The 21,388-nt window shown below is 43.1% G+C and overlaps 2 protein-coding genes across 2 annotated transcripts in view; both read left to right on the top strand.

Annotated features, from left to right (window-relative positions):
• LOC127648630 (uncharacterized) overlaps nt 1–21,388 on the top strand; it is a 138,844-nt gene that overhangs the window by 69,544 nt on the left and 47,912 nt on the right. The window lies entirely within an intron of this gene.
• Nucleotides 2,849–11,325, top strand: LOC127648641 (uncharacterized). The gene is made up of 7 exons (XM_052133353.1): nt 2,849–2,919; nt 6,704–7,018; nt 7,541–7,777; nt 7,999–8,112; nt 9,018–9,058; nt 9,223–9,360; nt 9,576–11,325. The coding sequence occupies exons 1-7, from the start codon at nt 2,871–2,873 to the stop codon at nt 9,726–9,728; spliced, it is 1,047 nt and encodes a 348-aa protein (XP_051989313.1). The 5' UTR covers nt 2,849–2,870; the 3' UTR covers nt 9,729–11,325.

Genomic DNA, 21,388 nt, shown 5'->3' with positions numbered 1-21,388 from the left:
TCTGTATTACATTAAAGGTAAAGCTTTTTAGTACGGTTGAATGTGTCAACATTAGTTAATGCATTAGGTGTCATCAACTAACAATGACACCTAATGCATAGCCAGACAGTATTTGCATACCCCGCCCCAGGATATACAGGTATAAAGGCTGGGAAATACATCTAGTTCATTCAGGATTTTTCTGAGGAGCCGGAAATGGTCCGGCCACAATGGCAAATTTTCCGACCACAGTGGCTCGGCTCAGCGACGTGGCCGGGAGGACACAATGTCTCGTTCCCTCCATCAGTGAATGGAGGTTACATACGTAACCTAGACGTTCCCCGTCTGACGCTCACTTTGACATTGTATCGAAGAAGCCACTTCAGCCGCCCCCCGCCGCAATGCTGCCATGGCTATGTTCTCGCACTGAGAACATGAACCATTCATAAAATGCTGCCTGCGTGTGTTCGCAGCCCAGGCACGTGAGGCAGCTTTTATGACAGTCAGAGGTGGGGAGAAATCAACCGCATCCAATCAAAATCAGAGAAGGAATGAGAGTTGATTTATGTTAGCGATCATAGCCCAAAGTTCAGTGGTAAACACCCAATCAGTTATTTTTTGCGTTAGCCCAACGCATAAACATATTGGTAAAGCACTGCATTACTACAAGTTATTGCTCTATTCTTTATGACAACTCCAATAACATCGACAAACATTTCACATATTTCAAAAAATTTGACATTGGAGACCTAGAAGCTGCGCTGAGCGTAACTTACACAAAACACACAAATACTTATTAAGCATGCTAGAAAACACATAAAAGCAACAATTATTAATAATACTTACAGGTTGTGATTCGGAGAAGGAAGCTGATCCAAATAAACTTGGTACTGAACCTTCCTTCAGCTCGCGAATCCACACTTGAAAGCATTCATGTTCGTAAAGCAATCGTCATTAAAATGACGCGAACACAGCACAAGGTTCGGGCTATACTTGTGTGGTATAGTTGTAAATATAAACTCTAGCCACTGATTCTTCACATGCTCGTCCCTGGGCAGTGAAAAAAAGGTCTCTTTTGATACGCACTTCAGAACACAGCGTCTTGTTGTCGACATGATGTTTTCAAGTTTTCCCTGGTGTCTGCGCGCGCAATGAGTGGGCGCGGCCAATTTGATAATTTTTCGTCTTGACGTCACAAAGAAAAGGAAAATGACTCATTGGAAAAACGATTCATTACATTGTCTCAGAGTCGACTCCTACTTTTGAGAGACAATAACTTTTTTTACGGTGAACTTTCAAATATAAAACTTTGCAGGATGTTTTTGTTCACTTAAATCTATGTTACACACTACATGAAAGGTAATTTTCAAAATTCCATAATAGGTGCCCTTTAACTCTTTTAGCTGCGCTGTCGAAGAGCCCAGGGGCAAACCAAGGAGAAGAAGAAAGCCGCTGATATGCGCCGTAGGTGATATCGCACTCAGAGGTGAGAGGAACAGTGTGTGACTCACAGCTCGCTGCATACACGACCATCGGCTCCAAAGAAAATATCTGAATGAACTAGACGTATTTCCCCACCTTTATACCCGTATGTCCGGGAGCGGGGTATGCAAATACTGTCTGCCAACCTTTCATTGGCCTTTTTTCATAGATCAGAGGCATATTCGGCGCTCAATAGAGACCCCTAGTGTCGCTTCTTCGACATAACGTCGAAGTGAGCGACAGATGGGAAACTATTGTTCATTGTTAGTACTTGTTAACTAATGTAGTAAACTAATGTTATCAAATGGAACCTTATTGTGAAGTGTTACCCATGTAATATAGGTCTAAATATATTGTCCATAAGACTGAAATTTTAAAAAATTTAAAATAAATAAATAAATATAAGTATTGAGTAAATAGTTTTAGCCTCATTTTCATTTGTCAGTTGTGTTGTTCATTTTTAATGTGTGTTTATTTTGTGTCTTGCTTTATTAATAAATGTATTCAATTCATATATTTTCTGAAGTGCATTTTTATCTGGTATTGTATTGGAAATCATGACTTACTGTACATACCAAAAGTGGTTTGTGGAGCACATTTGTAGAACTAGTCGTGAGTCAATCAGGTGTTTTTTTCTTGTTGTTGTTTTGTCAAATAATGATAGATCTATTATGTATATCTATAAAATTCAATTGTTCAAAATCAATTTTAAAATAATTTTGGTCTGATAATATTTCATTGTTAATTTACATTTAACAATGCTTTAAAACTATTTCTTCCTTTATCTGCATATTCATAAACTCGGCCATTTATGATTTTGAAGATGTGTTCCAAAGCGTTGTTTCATTTATGGACCTTAATTAGAGGGGGATGTTTTCTAAAAGTGTAAAAACAGGATGTGTGAGGTGTGTGTGGAAAAGAAGTGAGAAGTGTGGGCAGAGTGAAAAGGAACACGTCAGAGAGAGACCCCTGATGGCTTTGAAAGCAGACCCAACTGAATAGTACAAACCCTTCAATCAATCTAAATTTGAACTTAAAGGCTTTAGAAAGCACTAAAGCATAGTCTGTAGAACAAAGGTTTTTATATATTTATGAACTATTAAAAGATGTTGCTTTGTAACTAATTTGTAAACAAATTCCCAGTGAACTCAAGTGAAGAGCTGTTTACTATAGACAGTTATATCATATGATGGAAAATCTGATGTGTTGCTATTAGTATTTCTACTTCTGATTGTCAATGGATTTTTAACACCGGAACCAAGTGAAACTCGTGTCATGGCACCCCTTCTCTGTGGTTTTCATGTAGTTATGGGAAGATTATAGTGCTGTTAAATTTCTTAAGATTGCATGTCTGACGATGTTTCACTTCCTTTTTGAAAGACGGATGTGCATGCTGCCAGTATTCTACAATGGCTTTAAGATGGATGCTCGTATTCGTAGTTCTTTTAGACAACACAGGTAATTTCAGTTATTTTTAGGTAACAGTCACTGTATTAATAATATCTCTCAACTAAAAAAATGTATAAGTTAATTGAGGAACATTTTGGGGTTCTTCAGTTGCACACTGGCATTTTGGAGATCCTAGTTACCCTTTGAAGGAACCTGGTAACTTTAAGATATTTTTCAAGTGCTTTGAAGCCTTTCTCTGATGGGGTTACTGAAGGAACAGTTGACAGTCTTTTGCGTCCTTTAGAGTTCTTTCAGGAATAAGAGTAAGTTTCTCAGAAAACCTAAAGACTGTCTTAGAGGTTTTTGCCAGTGCGGCAAATGAGGAAACATAAATGGTGCCTTGAGTATCTTTTCATTTTTACAGTGTTTAAAGTCTTCAGTGTTTCCAATCATATGTTTGTCTTTTTTTATTAATATACAAATTATACTGTTTGTGTAAATGTGAAACACATTTCTGTTCTGGTATTCTTGTCGAAACACATCTAAATGGATCAGGTACTGCTCTGGCTACAACTGGAGATTATTGACATTTGTACAGTATAATGAATTGCTTGTGTTCCTCTTTTGTAAGTTGATTTGATCAAAGCTTCTGCTAAATAACTAAATGTAAATGTAAATATAGTTAGCAAGTGGATGCCTTGCCTTCATGAGGTGGAAGTTGCTTTGATTTCTATAAAGAGATAATAGAAATATTTGTGTTACTAAACTTTTGTCTAGTGCTCAATGGTCCTCTCGATCATTTCTCTTTTTGTGTCTATTACAGATAGGCCTCAGAGTTTATTTTCTGTATACGCATCAACAAAAATGTAGCTTGTGGTACCTAAACTGTATTATAGCTGTCTATGATCATTAAGAATCAGTTAATGCTGTGTATGAGGGTGTTGGTGAGAGGTGTGTGTATTCTTTGGCAGTGATTATAAGCTTATTTTAATGGTTTGTGAGTGTATGTGTCTGTAATTAACTATAGTTTGTGGGCAAATGTGTTCCCAAAAAAGAGCAAAATTAGACAAAACCACCCTTTGGGGACATTTTGGGATGTTGTCATTTGGAAAAATTATCCATACATACATACAATAAATTAAATAATGATTTTTAAAATTCTATTAATACAAAATGTTTCCCATTAGGGTATGGGTTAGAGTTAGTTTAAAGTAACTATAACTATATATAATTTTTTTAGATAGCTGAGCAAACTTGTGTGTGTCTGAAACAGAAAAATGACTTTCTGATTGTCCAGTCAAATGTGAAAATATTTATACTGATATCTCTGAATGTGAGCATAGTCGAGCCAAATCCATCTGACACAGGTCAAATACCTCCATGAAGTTGGCACCCCATATAATTAAATAATCACCACAACTATTCCATTCGTTTGTGCTGTGTTTGTGCTGATTTGTGCTGCAAAAATTAACATTTGTGCTGGTTTGGTGTTTGAGATATTAAGCTTTTTTGGGGGGGCTGTGTGACATCACTCTCCACCCCATCTCGCTCAAATCGATCCAAACTGGTGCTGGTTGTTTATGCTCGGTTTGTGCTGTTAAAACAAACGTTGTAACTATTTCCCTTCCTTGGATATAGCAAAAATGTTTTCGGGAGCAGTGACGTCATTCTCCACCCCATGTTGTCTAAATCGCTCCAAACCGGTGTCATTCGTTTGTGCTCTGTTTGTGCCGGTTTTGTGCCGTTAAAATGAAGTCTTCATCCATTTCCATTCCTTAGAAATAACAAGTATGATTCGGGGCTGTGACGTCACATTCCACCCCATGTCATCCAAATCGCTCCAAACCGGTGTCATGGAATAATTTTGGTGATTATTTACTTAAATGGGGTGCCAACTTCACAGAGGTAGGACAAGTCAGTCTAGAAAACATGATTCTATTTATAACAAACATTTATTTTGGCTTTGCAGGGCAGTCTTATTTTCTGTTATCTTCATGTCTATTTTACAAACAATGTCACAGTTATTTTCATATTAAATGAAATATTCTGTCATTTTAATGCCTCTCCAAATGTTGCCTCTGATGATTGCGCTAGACTCTAGAGCATAAGTGTCATGAGCGCACTGGGCTCTCTCTCGCCGTCATTCACTCGCTCTCACTTGCCAGCGTTCTAATCGCTAACACCTGCAACTTCGATTCACCTTGTTAGAGCTCGCACTTAAACCGCACTCTCCCACTAACTCTAGCCTTGTTGTAGGCACCCTGGAATTTCCCTCTGCTCTGTCAAAGTGATTTGCTGCATCTCTGCATGTCTCCGATTTGTTCACCGGCGCTCTGTTCAGAACTCTCAAGATAAGTGACTTTATATTTACCGAGTGATGGCATGCCATCTTACTGGTATTTACCCCACTTGGGTTTTGATGAACTGCTCTGTTCATTCGAGACTTGTGATTTTCATGAAGACAGAGTGACCCCCAACTCCTAGACATTGATGAATGACTCCTTGCCAGAGTTTTTCTTTTGTGTTTGTGACTTTGTTTACACTGCATAGGCCAAAAGCCCTGTTATGAAATCCTTCTTCTCTTTTGTAAGAAGATACTCCCCTTTATGCCAGCTTGATTCTGAAGTTCCCTGTTTCGGCAAGTGCTGCGTGTTACGTTACCCTTTATGGATATGTGCCCACTACCATTGTCCTGTGCTTGTCTGAAGATGAATATCTAAGACTTTATGCATAACTTGTTACTGTCTGAATATTCTACTTACCTGTTTCACCTGAGTTCACTTGAAATAAACTCCCGAATCTGGGTTCATCACTGCTCCCGTGTTGGTGTCGTTACAATAAAGTGCCATTGTTATTAATGTATAAACATTGAGCCAAAACATGATGACCACCTTCCTAACATGCTGTTGGTCCTCCGTGTACCACCAAAAAGGCGCTGACCCGCCAGGGCATGGACTCGTCAAGACCCCTGAAGTTGTCCTGCGGTATCTGGCACCAAGGCATTAGCAGCAGATCCTTCAAGTGTAAGCTGCGAGGTGGAGCCACAGTGGAGCATTCCAGCACGTCCCACAGATGCTCAATCAAATTTGAGATCTGCGAAATTTGGAGGCCAGGGCATCACCTTGAACTCTTCATGTTCTTCAAACCGTGTGTGCATTGTGGCAAGATGCATTATTCTGCTGAAAGAGGTCACTGCCATATGGGTATACCATTACCATGAAGGGGTGTCCTTGGTCTGCAACAATGTTTAGGTAGGTGGCACGTGTCAAATTGACGTGACCATTGTAGACGCTTTTGAAGGTGGACAGGGGTCATCATGGGCACTATGACCAGTCTGCGGCTACGCAGCCCCATACGCAAAAGGGGTGTTATGGCTCATTCCTCCAGTAACCATCATTTCAATTTTCTGTGACTTGGGACACAGTAGATCTTCTGTCGGTTCGGACCAGACAATATATGCTGTCGGCAGTTTGTGGTTTGTCCGCCCTCGGACCACTATCGATAGGTACTCAACACTGCTTACCGGTAGCACCCTGGTCTTCACTCCTGACTATTTCTCCTACAGTCAATGCGTTTGACTACGGGAACTGATTGTTCACTTACCATCTAATCTACCCAGAACTTGTCATGTGGCCTTGTTAGAGGATGATCTGTGTTATTCGGTTCACCTGTGAATGGTCAAAGTTTTGGCTCATCAGTGTATGAATAAAGTAGTATATTTACAGTAGTATATTGTAACTTACATAATGACAAGGATTGATCAACAGAGTAAACAGTTAAGAGAGAAAAGTTGGAAAATAAGAGTAAGCAAGCAGCTACTCCTTACACAAAGACTTTCTTTCTCTTTTCTCAGTGTCCAGCTCTGAAGACACACTGTTTGTGCAGACAGGAGGATCTGTTACACTGGATATACAGACACATGAACTACCAGAGTTTGATGATTTAGTCTGGATAAATGAGAAATATGATAATATAAATATATTAAAATATATAAATGCATCTAAAACAGCAAGACTTCACACTTCCTACAAGAACAGAATGTATTTCAATACTGAAACGTTTTCTCTGACATTGAAGAACATGCAGAAGACAGACAGTGGAGTTTACAGAGCCAGTGCAAGTGGAGAATTCAACATAATTGTGGCGAAACACAGAGTATCTGTTATGGGTAAGTGTGATTTGTACTGTTTAGAGTATGATTAAAGTGCATATAAGACAATGTCAACTATGATCAGTTTATTTTATATGAAAACAGTGTAAATAATGTAGTGGAGCACCAGTTAAACTGATGAAATGCTGTCTTATTTAGTCGCATACATTTTTTGGTTGATGCTATTTGCACCTTGCTGCAAATAAATGTGGATGTTGTTTACACCTCAGTGCAAATAGTGGCAAATATTATTTGCACCCTAACCCTGGAACAAATAATGATAGATTTATTCATAAAGAGTTTGTCTTTTGACTTAAAAATAAAAATACTAATAGAAATGGTGTTTTTACCATTTTCAGTTATTTATGTGAATTTCAGTGGAGATTACATAAAATAAATTTAGACTATTAGACATTGTTTGCATAGATTTTTTGTTTCAGACTAACACATTTTTTTGAACAATACATATTTTAGCGCCAATGAATCTATGTAGCAAAATCTACAGAATACAAGTCTTAAACGTTTTAATATTTGTTTCAGATCCAGTGGAAGCTCCTGTACTGTCTGAAAACTTCTGTAGCTTTACATGTATAGGACATCATTTTACAATCAGCTCCACTTACAATAACAGCTGTTTTCAAGAGGAAGTGAGATCATCTGGAAACTACACTCTAAGCTTGTATTGCAGTGGTGACTTTATCATCTGTAACCATAGCAACCCCGTCAGCTGGATGAGTGATACAAAGGAAGTTAATGAATCCTGCACTATTAATAAAGGTACACATCCACTCCAATACACAAATACACACAGATAGAGAAACAGAAAGTGAAAAATGAATGAGAGAATGACAGTTCTGATTATAAATAATTTTTCAATACATATTGCCATTCTTATGTCACATCAAATGATTCTGAACAGCACACCAGACTGAAATACAAGTTAGTTTGATCTGCAGCTTGGAAAAACTGGTGATTTCTGCTCTTATTTTCATGTCTAGACACAAGAAGCACTGGACCGCAATCTGAGTATATCTCTTGGTTAATTCCCCTTATTTTCTTATTGGCTTTGGTTGTGGCAGTGGTCGGCTTCTGTTTCTGTAGGAATAAAAAAGGTAACTAATCCTACATGTTATTACACACCATAAACCATTCCAATATCATACATTTTAACATTTAAACAAAGTCTTTTGAGAAGCATTCACACCACTTTTTACAGTCTTTGCAAGAAATTAAATGCTCTAATTAAACAGTTTCAAATAATGTTATTGTAACTGATCAGATTAGGAAGTGACCTCTAACCTTCATAGCTAAAATTGTAATTATTCAAAGGGATATTAAAGGTTAATTTAAATTCTGTTTCTATGTACACCACAATGCTGTCGATTACGTCATAAGGTTTAAATAAATTTACAGCTTGATTGTTACAAGCAACAACATTTCTTGGAACCATTATAATAAAACCATTTGTTTAGGTGCTTTAACACAAATACAATACAAGATTAAATCTGCTTTTAAAACATCACCTGCTTTTCTGTTAGGCTTCCATTATATGTATTATATTGGTAAACGTGTTTCCAAATAATTTTTATAACTGTGGATTTGGATGGTTTACAAGGACATTTTTTTATGTTACAAACTGGTAATTACAAGGGTATCATGCTATACATGTGGTTTGAGGACATTTCTAGTGTCCGCATAATTCAAATTGCTTAAACATACTAGACAATGTTTTTTGAAAATGTGAAAATGCAGAGCGTTTTTTGTGAGGTTTAGGAGATAGAATCTATAGTTCGTACAGGTATAAAAATCGTGGTGGAGAGTCCTCATAAGGATAGCCGTGTGTGCGTGCGTGTGCGTACGTTCGCCAGATGACACTAGCAGGCATATTCTGAAAAACTTTTCTTAGAGCAAAAAGTACATAAAAAGAAAATGTACTGACAGTGTAGCTGTAGATATATATATTTTTTCTTTTAGATTCAAAATTTACATGTATTTTTATCTTTTCTTAACTTCTTAGATGCACAAGAGGGTGAAAATACAATTTATGCAGAAGTTACGGTAAGCTTCATTTAAAGATTTATTATGATTCCTGTAAAATTCACAATATGCTGTCTATTCCCATTTACACAAGTATACAGCGTGTCTTACAGAGCAAAGCATGAGCACTGAAATGTATATATTTTTTTATTTAATTCACGACACTTTGATTGGACCTTCTGCAGGAGGACAACAAGCCAAAGCCACAGGAGATGCTGGAGAAATCAGAAAATCCTAAAACTGTGTACGATACTGCAGGAGCGCAACCATGTGTTACTATGGAAACCAACCTGACCACACCCAATCCTGACTCTATGAATCAGGTAAAAACTTATTTGACAATTACTGTTAAATAAATACCTTTAAAGACCATCATAAGTGAAAACCATTCACATGATAAAGTTCTAAAATATGACTTCCAATGGTACAAATCACACACCAGGACACAGTAAATGCAGCATCTTAGAGGTATCAGGTAACATATCGGTTAAAATCGCAGTGAGTAATATTGTTAAAATGTAGTTTTTCTTAATTTCAGAATGCAGCACCAACAGAGAAGAGCGACCCAGACAAACCAGTCACTGTCTACTGTGCCATTCAAAAGCACTCAAAACCCTTGATATCTGAAACTGAAAACACCATTTATGCAGTTGTCAACAAAACCTCAGCCTGCTTTGAATCGGCACAGTAACTGAATTGAAATGCATTAAAAGTATCCTCATCTGTACAGTGTATATACTATGATGTCGATATAGAAAACGACTGAATTTATTGAAATTGTACAATTGCTGCATGTTTGTGACTCAGAGGAATGCTATTTCAGTAGAGATTTCCATTGCTGATTCCTCACAACCCTTGAGATCATACTTTAAAACCACTTCCTGGAAAGTGTGTGTGTTGGTCTGTAACAGTCAAGTCAAAGGGGGCGTTAGGGGTGTTTGTTTGGTAAAAGCTGCATCCCTTTGAAATGCATTTAGACTGTTGATACTGCTGTAGTGAGTAAAGAGTATACTGCATAGAGTGCACCAGTGCTCCTATTATGGCAGCATTACTGTAGCTCTATCGTGCAGAACTGGACAAATCAAAGGACTTTCAGAAACAGAAATAAAAATAAGGGGTTCAGGCCTGCTATTTCCTTCTCCCTCAAAAGTAAATACTATTCTGTTGTACTTTCTCACTTGTAAGTAGCTTTGACTAAAATGCATTTGCTTAAAGCATAAACCTGAATTGTAAATTTTATTTTGTCATTTTAACGGTAAAAGACTAAAAATGCTACAGAAATAAAATGTTAATTGATAAATGAATATTAATTGTAAAATATACAGTATATATTTTAAGTTTTTACAATAAAATGTTGTAAAAATATATATGTTTTTAGAAGTAAAATGTATAATTAATGGTAAAAATGTACATTGTTTAACAAGAGAGTACATGTACTTTTTACAGTAAAATATTGTAAAAATTACAGTAAAAACAACAATCTGGCGTTCCCACATTTCTCTGCATGACCCATCATATTTCATTATATGTTATGGGAATAGTTATGTTTTTTCTTATTTCTATTATCAGTTATGTACATTGGGGTGTTGTGTTTTATATTTAATGTAGCTTAGTTCATGTTTACTGCAGTATTAAAATTTCACATGTGTTACCCGGATGGTGTTTAGGCACTATTGATGAACTTCATGTCATCATGTGCTCTTCTGTCATTTTTACAATACCTTCTTAAGTAAACAGCAGAGTTTTACAGTTTCAGAAGGTTAATATAAAGTTTGACATTTTTGTTTTTACTGTAAATTTAACAGATTTTTTTATTTTTTTACATTGCCATCGTGGGCATGTAAATTACAATAGATTTAAACTGTAATATTTCAGGTTGTTCTATAAATTTGGTTACATTTTTACTGTATTTTTACAAATTATTCTGGCAAACACGGCTACCTTTTTTGTTTTGTTGTAAAAACGGGATTATTTACAGTGTGTATTCCACCTGTTTTAACTGATTATCGAGTGTTTATCTGCATCTGTTGCTTTTTTCAGTTTGTTCTGTTTCTCGAGTTTGTATTCATCTTTTGAAACTCTCGAGTGTAGCCTGTTTAACTGTTCTTGCTAATTTTAACTTTCATGAAAAGACTCTTGAATAAAATCTATTATGCTTAAAAGATTATTCCTGGTTAGATACAAGTTAAGGTCAACTGACAGCATTTGTGACATTATGTTGAGCACCACAAAAAATATTTGTACTTTTCTTAAAAAAAAAAAAAATGCAAAAACTTGTGTTAAGCAAAAGAAAGTAATAGGGTTTTAACACAGGGGTGATTAAAAAAATTTATGAATATACATTTTTTGTTGAACTAATCCTTTAATAACATTTTCTGTGTGAAGTTATAGACAATTTTATGAGTATTTTAATGTCCAAAACCTGCCCCATTCACTTCCATTGTAAGTGTCTCACTGTCATCTTGATTTTTGTGCTTTTTAAAGAAAAGGAGGGACAAGTCAAAATACAATTTTGTGGTAATCAATATTATGCCACAAATGCCATCGATTGAGATTAAATTGAACCTGGAATATTCTTTTAACTCACTGTACCTAACCACACGAACAGCCTTCCAATATTGTTCTACCCCCATTTCTGGAAAGGAAGTCAGCGCCAGCCATCTGCGCTCCCAGTCTGTTGACCACCTTGAACCAGCTTGAAATGGTGCCAGCTTACAAGCCAATCATTAACAGGATTAAACCAACTAGTAAAGTGGTTAGAGTTTGGCCTGAGGGAGCAATGTTACAATTGCAGGACTATTTTGAGTGTACAGAGTGGTGTATATTTACTAGAAATAACTCTATAGACTTGGAGCATTACACCTCATCTGTCGTCTCTTATATTAATTTCTGCATAGACAATGTTACCACAGTCAAGGAAATACATGTCTTCTCTAACCAGAAATCATGGATGACCAAAGAAGTTAAAAATCTATTAAAACAAAGAGATGTAGGTGACATGGTAGCCTATATTTTGGTCAGAGCTAATCTAAAACAAGGTATTAAGACAGCAAAATGTAATTATAAACTCAGAATCGAGAACAGCTTCAACGATGGTAATTCCTGACATATGTGGCAAGGCATACAAGCTGTCACAGATTATAAAAGAAATGACAATCCATCCATAAATGGCAGTCTTTGTTTGGCAGAGGAACTTAACATGTTCTTTACCCATTTTGACACAGAGAACAACAGTAATGGAACAGTATGGCCAGCACTGTCACTTGACCAACATGAATCGTTAATATTTGACACAGACGATGTCAGAAGAGTTATGCACAGTTTAAATGTGATGAAATCGGATGGTCCTGATGGTATTCCTGGGCATGTACTTCGAGAATGCGCCGACCAACTATCAGAGGTGTTTACCAGCATCCTCTCCTTGACCTGTGCTGTTGTTCGAAGTGTTTTAAAACTACAACAATTGTGCCCATCCCCAAACAACAAAAGGTGAGATCCTTGAATGATTATCGACCAGTGGCGGCTGCTGGTCTTTCAAAGAGGGGAAGCTCATTTTCGGCCTACATTATAAACTTATTTACCCTATTTTTTGCACTAAATCAATCTTAGGTGTTGATCTGCCCTGCTGTTTAATTCAAATTTTTTCCTCGTAAGGAAGACTTTCAAATGGCTTCGCCAAAATCAGGTCGACAATATTAGCACCGTCTGCCATCGTCGCGCAGTTTCACCCGTACTGACGCTTAGCCTAGCCGCCTACTGTATGAATGAATGAACGAAGCGAACACTCTAAAACAAAATATATTAAACTTGGTAAAACTGAAACAAGGAATGTGGTGTATAATTGTGTGAAATGTATTATGCAAATTGACTAGCAATTTCGCCAAACAAATATAAAGAAATAGGTTGCAGCAGTTTGTCTTTCAACTACACTTGAGAAATCCACGATGGGACTGAGCACGAAATAGCTTCAGTGACTTCTTATAGTACAGATTCGCTGTCAATCAAAAGGAGATGCAGTCTTTCGACAGATCCTCCAATCATCACGCGGAAGCCCGGAGTCCGGGCCAGCCCACTCCTCATTCACCCCCAGAGACGCTGAGCGTCTCTGGGGGTGAAGAATTTCACACAGTACTTACAGAGAGGAAATAATTTACAAGTGTTTATAAGTGTTGAACATCTTCTGGCAGCTCTGGCTCACTGTCTTTCTCAGAACAAGAGGTCTCTGTGTCATCCCTTAATACATCTTTTATAACACAAGAACAATTTGTGTATAATCACAATATAAATGCCACAGCCATCAACAACAAGAACACACATGAACCAACATTTTAAACGTCCAAACCTGTATGACTGACTTTCTTCTGCTGAACACAAAATATTATATTTTGAAGCATGCTGGTAATCAAACAATTTCTGTTCCCAATCACTTCCATAGTATAGAAAAATAAAATAAAATGGAAGTCAACGGGAACCCAAAAATATTTGGTTACCAACATGCTTCAAAATATCTTCTTTTGTGTTCTGCAGAAGAAGGTCATACAGGTTTGGAATGGCGTGAGGGTGAGTAAATGATTATTATATTATTTTTGGGTGAACTATCCTTTTAATCTGACAAAATCATCTTAATGTAAATTCCTGAACTTGGCATGTGACTAACTGCCTGTGTCTGGTAGATGCTCTGACCTGCTGGTGGTCCTGAAGTCTGACCACACTGACTCTGACTAGCCTCAGCTAGGGAGCTGATCTGGGGTCCAGTGCTGATGCAAGGGCTGGGGTCTGTTTGTACCTGATCTGTCTGTTTGCGCTTTTTTAAAAATATATCTCTCCCTTTATTTTCATGTTTAAATGATCCTGTGCAAAAATATGACAGCCTATGGTTACATCTAATCATCCAATTACCAACATTTTTATCTTAATTACAAATCCTCATTTTCATAACTGTAAATTAAAATCAACTACCAGTCTAAGTTACCAGTTTGATCATTGCTACCCTCCTCTGAACTGAAGTAACTGAACTAGCTAATCGTTTTCAAACTGCTAAATGTTTACTCGCTGAAGCTGTATCCTACTTCCCCACATTAGCTAAACATTTGTATACTGTAACTTCCATACTGCACGATATATGCATGTATTACTAGCGCAGATGTAATCGTAAGGATTGTTATGCTAAATTGAGAAACGATCTCTCTAATCTGATTAACCTGTAGCCTACTGGAGCCTTATTAACTCACACAGCATCTCATAAAATGTATTCAGCAAACAAACATGATGCTAAACCTTAACTTACTTAAAATATGACGTTTTCTTATTCTTCTGTATCTTGCAACTACATTCTCTTGTCCTCGACTCGTCGTCCGTTTGAAAACTGCGCGCGCTGCCGGCGAATGTAAAAAAAAACGTTCTTTTGACAAGAGGTTAAATGAGATGTCAATCAGCATCAGCAACTGCCAGTAGCGAATAAAAAGTTGGGGTGGCACCCGGGGTGGCCAATCAGATGTCAGGGGTGTCCAGTGCCACCCCGGACACCCCTCTGGCTCCGCCTCTGACAACAACGTCTTTATGTTCTGAGAAGGTTAAAGAAAGCAAGATTGCATCAGAAACGTCTTGTGAACTTTTATCCATGTGCAGTGGAGAGTGTACTGACATACTGCATTACATCTTGGTATGGCAGTTGTACAAGAGAGCGGGCTGGTGACATCTGAATAATTAGGCCCAAATCTCCTATAATAGCCAACCAGCCCCAGGAACTGTCTCACCCCCTTTTTGGTCTTGGGCCTCGGACAGATCGCAATCACAGCAGTCTTGTCAATTTGGGGACGCACCTGCCCGTGGCCCAAGTAGAACCCCAGATACCGTACCTCCACCCGCCCAATCGCGCACTTCTTGGGCTTCCCGCTCATCTCAGAACCGCCCTAAGATGCTGTTTTAAATTTTTAACATTTTATTTAATTGCTTGAAAATTATTATTGTATTCCAGGTGGAGGTGCTTCTGAATAAATTGCTTTTGTGAAGAAATATCACATCATGAAATGATGGTCTGCTAATCTGATCAACGTGTCTTTGTGTAATTTGTTACTTACCTGTTTTAAGGATTTTCATCCTCATTATTTATCCTCCTTATAAGATTTATTGCTCCTTAAGTATGTGAAACTCTACAGTTTTACTGCAGTTTTTGATAAACCTTTTTTTTTTTGTGTGTACTTTGTAAATAAGCCCAAAGTTACTTCTCAATTTAATTAATCTTAGGTAATTGTAGTTTTAATGTGTTTACATGTGCCTTTTCTACTATTTATGCTTATAACTGTTTATAACTGTATATATTCACCATTGACAACTTATAGTTGATGTTGTATCTATACATGTGTGTCCGTGCAGTACAGTTCCCTGACATGATTTCTGTGGGTTGGCAGCAACAGCAATTACAGCATGATTTCCAATATGCGCTAAAGTTTAAACTGATGTGATGTGCTGATGTATTGACAACCATAATCAGTACATATGTTCTTAATCCGATAAACCACCAACTTAACTCATCACATGACTGAACTGTTCTATGACCACCATAGAAACCCCCATTATTCTTCAATATAACCAACTCTATACACTTAAAATTAATATACAAATCATGATGCATGAACTTTGGACTTTTCTTATTTTACTACTATCCAAATACGCAGCCTGTTTAGGATTTTAACAAAAATTTACATATTCATCTTCTGCAGATGATAACCCTGACAAAGATGTTTCTCATAACCTGTTATGTATTATCCATGTTAAAAAATAAAAAAAAATAAAAAATAACAATAACTGTAATTCCCCTTCTGTCGCTCTCTTACGTTGTGTCAGAGAACGACACTAGGGGTCTCTCTTGAGCGCCGATATTCACCTCTGTACTATGAAAAAAGGCCAATGAGAGTTGGCAGCCAGTATTTGCATGTCCGCCCCGGACATCACGGGTATTTAAGCGGCGCAAATCACGGAGTTCATTCAGAAAATTTCTTCGGAGCCGATGGTCGTGTTTGCAGTTTGCTGCGTGACTACACACCGAGTTCCTGCTATCCTCTGCTGCATGCTGTTGGATTCTGCGGCGCACAACAGCGGCTTTCTCCTGGTTGCGCGGCTGTGCACTTCCTGCCCCTGGCGCATCGACAGTTGCAGATAGAAAGATCTCTCACGAGTCTTTCATTCATAAAGAGTGATTTTATTTAAAAGAGTAATTTCCTCTAAAAGAGCAAAAACACAGCGGCGTGAGCGTCCTTTTCAGGGCAGCGTCTTTTTAAAGATGCCTTTCCGCCCCTGTGTTGTTTCTGGATCGCGGTAGAGTACTCTCCGCTTCCGGCGACCACAGGCGTTGTCTCGTGTGTCTGGGCAGCGATCACACCGAGGCTGCGTTTGTGGATGGTTCATGTTCTCATTGCGAGAACATGACCATGACTAACGTTAGCGATCGCGGCTTGCTTACAACCGTAAGCAAGCCACTCCAGCCGCCCCAGCGTCGCTCCTTCTTCCCACGGGATTGAGGGCGATGCGGCTGGCGATGGAGGTGATTTGGGGATGGCAGCGGGTGCAGCTCCGCCGGGTACGCCCCTCGGACCACCAGCGCCCCAGCACGCTCGTTGACTCCCGTCCCGCTTCGAGGTGGCGGCGACTTCGCCTCACAGCCAGTCTGCCTACCCTCAGGCGATGGAAGCAGATGAGTTCGCCGCGACATCGGGGCGTGGGCTCTGGCGCTGAGGGCTCCTCTGGGCTGCCGCCTCGGGCTTGCACGCCCAGCAGGAGGCCGGCAGCGCAGATGTCCGATATGCTTTCCGGGCAGCCAATAGCGTGGGCCTGGATTGGAACCCTCCATCCTCCCCGCAGCCATCACGGCTAGGCGATTGGTTTTTGGGCATGGAGCGCGCTCACAGCCTCGCCCCCCAGTACCTTTCTTCCGGAGGTGCATGATGAGCTGGCGTCTTCGTGGAGAGCACCCCTCTCCACTCGTCGGTGCCACCTGCTCATCCGCCCTCGCCACCCTCGGCGGCGGAGCGCCCACGGGTACACGGAGATCCCCAGGTGGATAGAGCTGTTGCGATCCATCTATGCCCGGAAGCACTACCACCTGGCGGGGCCGCCCTGTACTCCCTTCTCGGTGCTGTAGAGCAACATCCTCGCTCACCGCGAAGGCCTACAGCGCTACCGGACGCGCCGCTTCCGCCCTGCATGCCATGGCTCTCCTACAGGTCCACCAAGCCAAGGCACTCCGCAACATGCACGGGGTGGCCCTGATCCCGACACGCTGCAGGAACTGCGCTCAGCGACCGACCTGCGCCCTGAGGCGGCGAAGGTCACAGCGCGGGCACTCGGGCAGGCGATGGCCACTCTGGTGGTCCAGGAGCGTCAGCAATGGCTGGACTTGGTTGAGATGCGTGAAGCCGACAAGACTTCGCTTCCTCAACGCCCCTGTCTCCCAGTTCGGCCTCTTCGGCGACACCGTGGAGGACTTTGCCCAGCAGTTCTCCCTGGTGAAGAAGCAGGCGGAGGCCATTTCTCACATCATGCGGCGCCGCAAGCCTGCGCCACGGCCCAGGCCCCATCTGCTCGCCGAGGCGTCCTACTGCGGCCAGAAGACCTTCTGCTCCGCCCCAACCTGGGCCCAGCTCTCAGCCCCAGCGTCGAGCAAACCGCAGGAAGCGTCGCCCCCTGCCTCCACGGACCCCGTCGAGGACCGGAAGGCTCCCAAGCGTCCCTGAGACAGCGGACCCAGAGGGCGAGAAGTTAGCTCGGAGATGGTGAGACCGCTCCGTCCCCGGTGGAGGGCGGGAGGAGAATCTTGTGTTTTTTCATTTGCCGCACCCCTGGCGGGGGCTGCGGTACCAAATTCTCAATAAAGAGCTATTTCCTTTACCTCTGGGTCACATGGCCCGCAAATGCCGTTCTCCACGGCACTTTTGTTTCAGGCCTCAACAGTCCCGGCGCCCAGGATGCGGTGCTCCGCCCTCAGCCCCACGACTGTTCCCGGCCGGCCGGTTCAGGCGAGTCCAGAGGGCGCCGATATCAGACCTCCTCCTCTGTCACGAACCCGCCCCCTGCGGGTGCGTGGAACAAGGCAAGTGCTTTGAGCTTATTCTCAGCACCAGAGCCTCGGAGCGCCACAGAGCCTCCCGGCGCTGCGTTACCTGTTCCGCACCGCTCGCGAAGCCCGCCCGGATGCGTCAAAATACTTGTCCCCTTGGTGCCCCTAGCACAGAGCGCAGAGGCATGGCTTTCTCTGCCCAGCTCGTCACGCTGGCTGCACCGCACCATTCGACTTCGATTCACGCAATTCAGTTTGCCAGGTCTCTGCCCCCTTCCTGGGCGTTCGTTCCTCCGCAGTGCACGGCGAACATGCCCTTTCCCTGCACGAGAAATCGCCTCCCTTCTAATCAAGGGCGCGATAGAGCCTGTCCCTCCAACCGAAGCGAAGAAGGGTTTCTACAGCCCTTGCCGTTGTACCCAAGAAAGCGGTGGCATACGACCGATCTTGGACCTCGCGAGTTTTCAATCGGACCCTGTCCAAACTCCCGTTCAAAATGCTCACCCAGAAACAAATCCTATCTGGCGTTCGGCATCTAGATTGGTTAGCAGCGGTAGACCTGAAGGGCGCGTACTTTCACGTCTCAATTACGCCCTCGACCCTTTCTACGGTTCGCATTCGACGGCCAGGCGTATCAGTACAAGGTCCTCCCCTTCGGCCTGTCTCTGTCCCTCGCGTCTTCACGAAGGTCGCAGAGGCGGCTCTTGCCCTGCTACGAGGAGCGGGCATACGCATACTCAATTACCTCGACGATTGGCTCATTCTGGCCCCCTCGCAGGAATTACTATGCGCACACAGAGACCAGGTGCTCGAGCACCTCCGCCGCTGGGGCTTCAGGTCAACTGGGAGAAGAGCAAGCTCACCCCAGTCCAGAGCATCTCTTTTCTCGGTTTGGAGTTAGACTCAGTCTCAATGACAGCACGTCTCTCCAGCGAGCGTGCTCAGTCAGTGCTGGAATGCCTCGCTTCCTTCAAGCCAGGCACCGTGGTCCCGTTGAAGCGTTTCCAACAGCTCCTGGGGCATATGGCATCCTCTGCGGCGGTCGCGCCACTAGGGTTGATGCATATGAGACCACTTCAGCATTGGCTCCAGACTTCGAGTCCGAGGCGAGCATGGCGCCACGGCATGCACGGCGTGGAAATTACCACTGCCTGCCTCCAAACCTTCAAACCCTGGACAGACCTCTGCTTTCTTCGGGCAGGGGTACCCTTGCAGCAGGTGTCCCGTCGCGTTCTGGTTACAACCGACGCCTCCAAATTGGGTTGGGCGCCGTGTGCAACGGGCGCGCAGCCGCAGGTGTGTGCCAGTGCAGCGGTGGAACCAAGGCCCGCTGCACTGGCACATCAACTGCCTAGAGCTGCTGGCCGTTCGTCTTGCCCTGAAGAAATTTCTTCCGATGATTCGTGGCAAACATGTCCTGGTCAGGACAGACAGCACCACGGTGGTGGCTTACATAAACCGCCAAGGCAGAGTACGCTCCCCCCACATGTCACAGCTTGCCCGTCGTCTCCTCCTTTGGAGTCAGCAGTGACTGGAGTCGCTGCGCGCCACTCACATCCCGGCAACCTCAATGTGATAGCGGACGCGCTGTCAAGACAAACCTTGCCTGGCGGAGAGTGGAGGCTCCACCCACAATCGGTCCAGCTGATTTGGGACAGGTTCGGCAAGGCCCAGGTAGACCTGTTTGCCTCCCAGGAAACCTCCCACTGTCCGCTCTGGTATGCCCTCACAGAGGCTCCCCTGGGGACAGATGCTCTGGCACACAGCTGGCCCGTGGGGCTGCGCAAGTCACGCTTTTCCCCAGTGAGCCTTCTTGCACAGGTGCTATGCAAGGTCAGGGAGGACAAGGAGCAAGTCACTCTGGTGGCCCCCTACTGGCCCAACCGGACGTGGTTTTCGGATCTCACGCTCCTTATGACAGCCCCTCCCTGGCGAATTCCCTGAGGAAGGACCTTCTTTCTCAGGGGCCGGGGCACGCTCTGGCACCCGCGCCCAGACCTCTGGAAACTCCACGTCTGGTCCCTGGGCCGGGACGCGGAGGGTCTAGCCGGCCTACCTTTAGCCGTCATAGACACTATTAACCAAGCCAGAGCCCCTTCGACCAGGCATTTTTACGCCCTGAAGTGGCGTCTGTTCATGAACTGGTGTTCTTCCGAGCCGAAGACCACGCAGAAGTCGCGCAGTTAGGTCAGTGCTCGTGTTTCTTCAGGAGAGGCTGGAGAGGAGGCTGTCCCCCTCCACCCTCAAGGTGTATGTTGCTGCTATCGCGGCCCACCATGACACGGTAGAGCGGCAAGTCTCTTGGCAAGCACGACTTAATCGTCAGGTTCCTAAAAGGTGCCCGGAGGATGATTCCCTCCGGCCTAACCTATTTCCCTCCTGGGATCTCTCGGTCGTCCTGATGGGACTCCGGAGACCCCCTTCGAGCCGCTTGACTCAGTTGGACTCAGGGCCCTCTCTCTCAAGACTGCCCTGCTGATCGCGCTCGCCTCCATCAAGAGGGTCGGGGACCTGCATGCGTTCTCTGTTAGCGACGCCTGCCTGGAGTTCGGTCCGGCAGACACTTTCGTGATCCTAAGACCGCGACCGGGCTACGTGCCCAAGGTTCCTACCACACCCTTCAGGGATCAGGTGGTGAACCTGCAAGCGCTGCCCGGGAGGAGGCAGACCCAGCCCTCTCACTGCTGTGTCCGGTGCGTGCCTTACGTATTTACCTGGACCGCACACAGAGCACCAGGCGCTCTGAGCAGCTCTTCGTCTGCTTTGGGGGACAGCAGAAAGGGAACGCTGTCTCCAAGCAGAGACTTCGCCCACTGGGTTGTCGATGCCATTTCCTGGCTTATCACACCCAGGCCGTGCCCCCCTTTGCGGGTCCGAGCCCACTCCACCAGGAGTGTTAGCGTCCTCATGGGCACTGGCTAGGGGCACTGCCCTAGCAGACATTTGTAGAGCTGCGGGCTGGGCAACACCTAACACTTTTGCGAGATTCTACAATCTCCGAGTTGAGTCAGTTTAGATCCCGTGTTCTCTCAGGTACCGAGCCCGTGAGAACTTCGGTGGCACGCCGACGATCTGACCGGGTGGATCACTTGCACCCAGCGCCTTCCCCTAACCAGGGAAACAGTGCGCCTTCTTCCCAGGAGATCCCAGGCTTGGGACACTGGTTGGCTCCTCCCTTAGCCCTTGCGGTCGCAGTTCTCGCGGAGGGACTCGCCGACCCAAACCACTCGCGGGTACCGCTAGCTACCCTGTACTGGTATAGGGGCCCCACAGGTAAGGCCTCCTGCTCGGACTCC

Source organism: Xyrauchen texanus, chromosome 9 (assembly GCF_025860055.1).
Source record: "Xyrauchen texanus isolate HMW12.3.18 chromosome 9, RBS_HiC_50CHRs, whole genome shotgun sequence".
Classification (NCBI taxonomy): domain Eukaryota; kingdom Metazoa; phylum Chordata; class Actinopteri; order Cypriniformes; family Catostomidae; genus Xyrauchen; species Xyrauchen texanus.
Note: the sequence above shows the minus strand (reverse complement) of the source record. Positions and strands in the feature narration are given on the sequence as shown.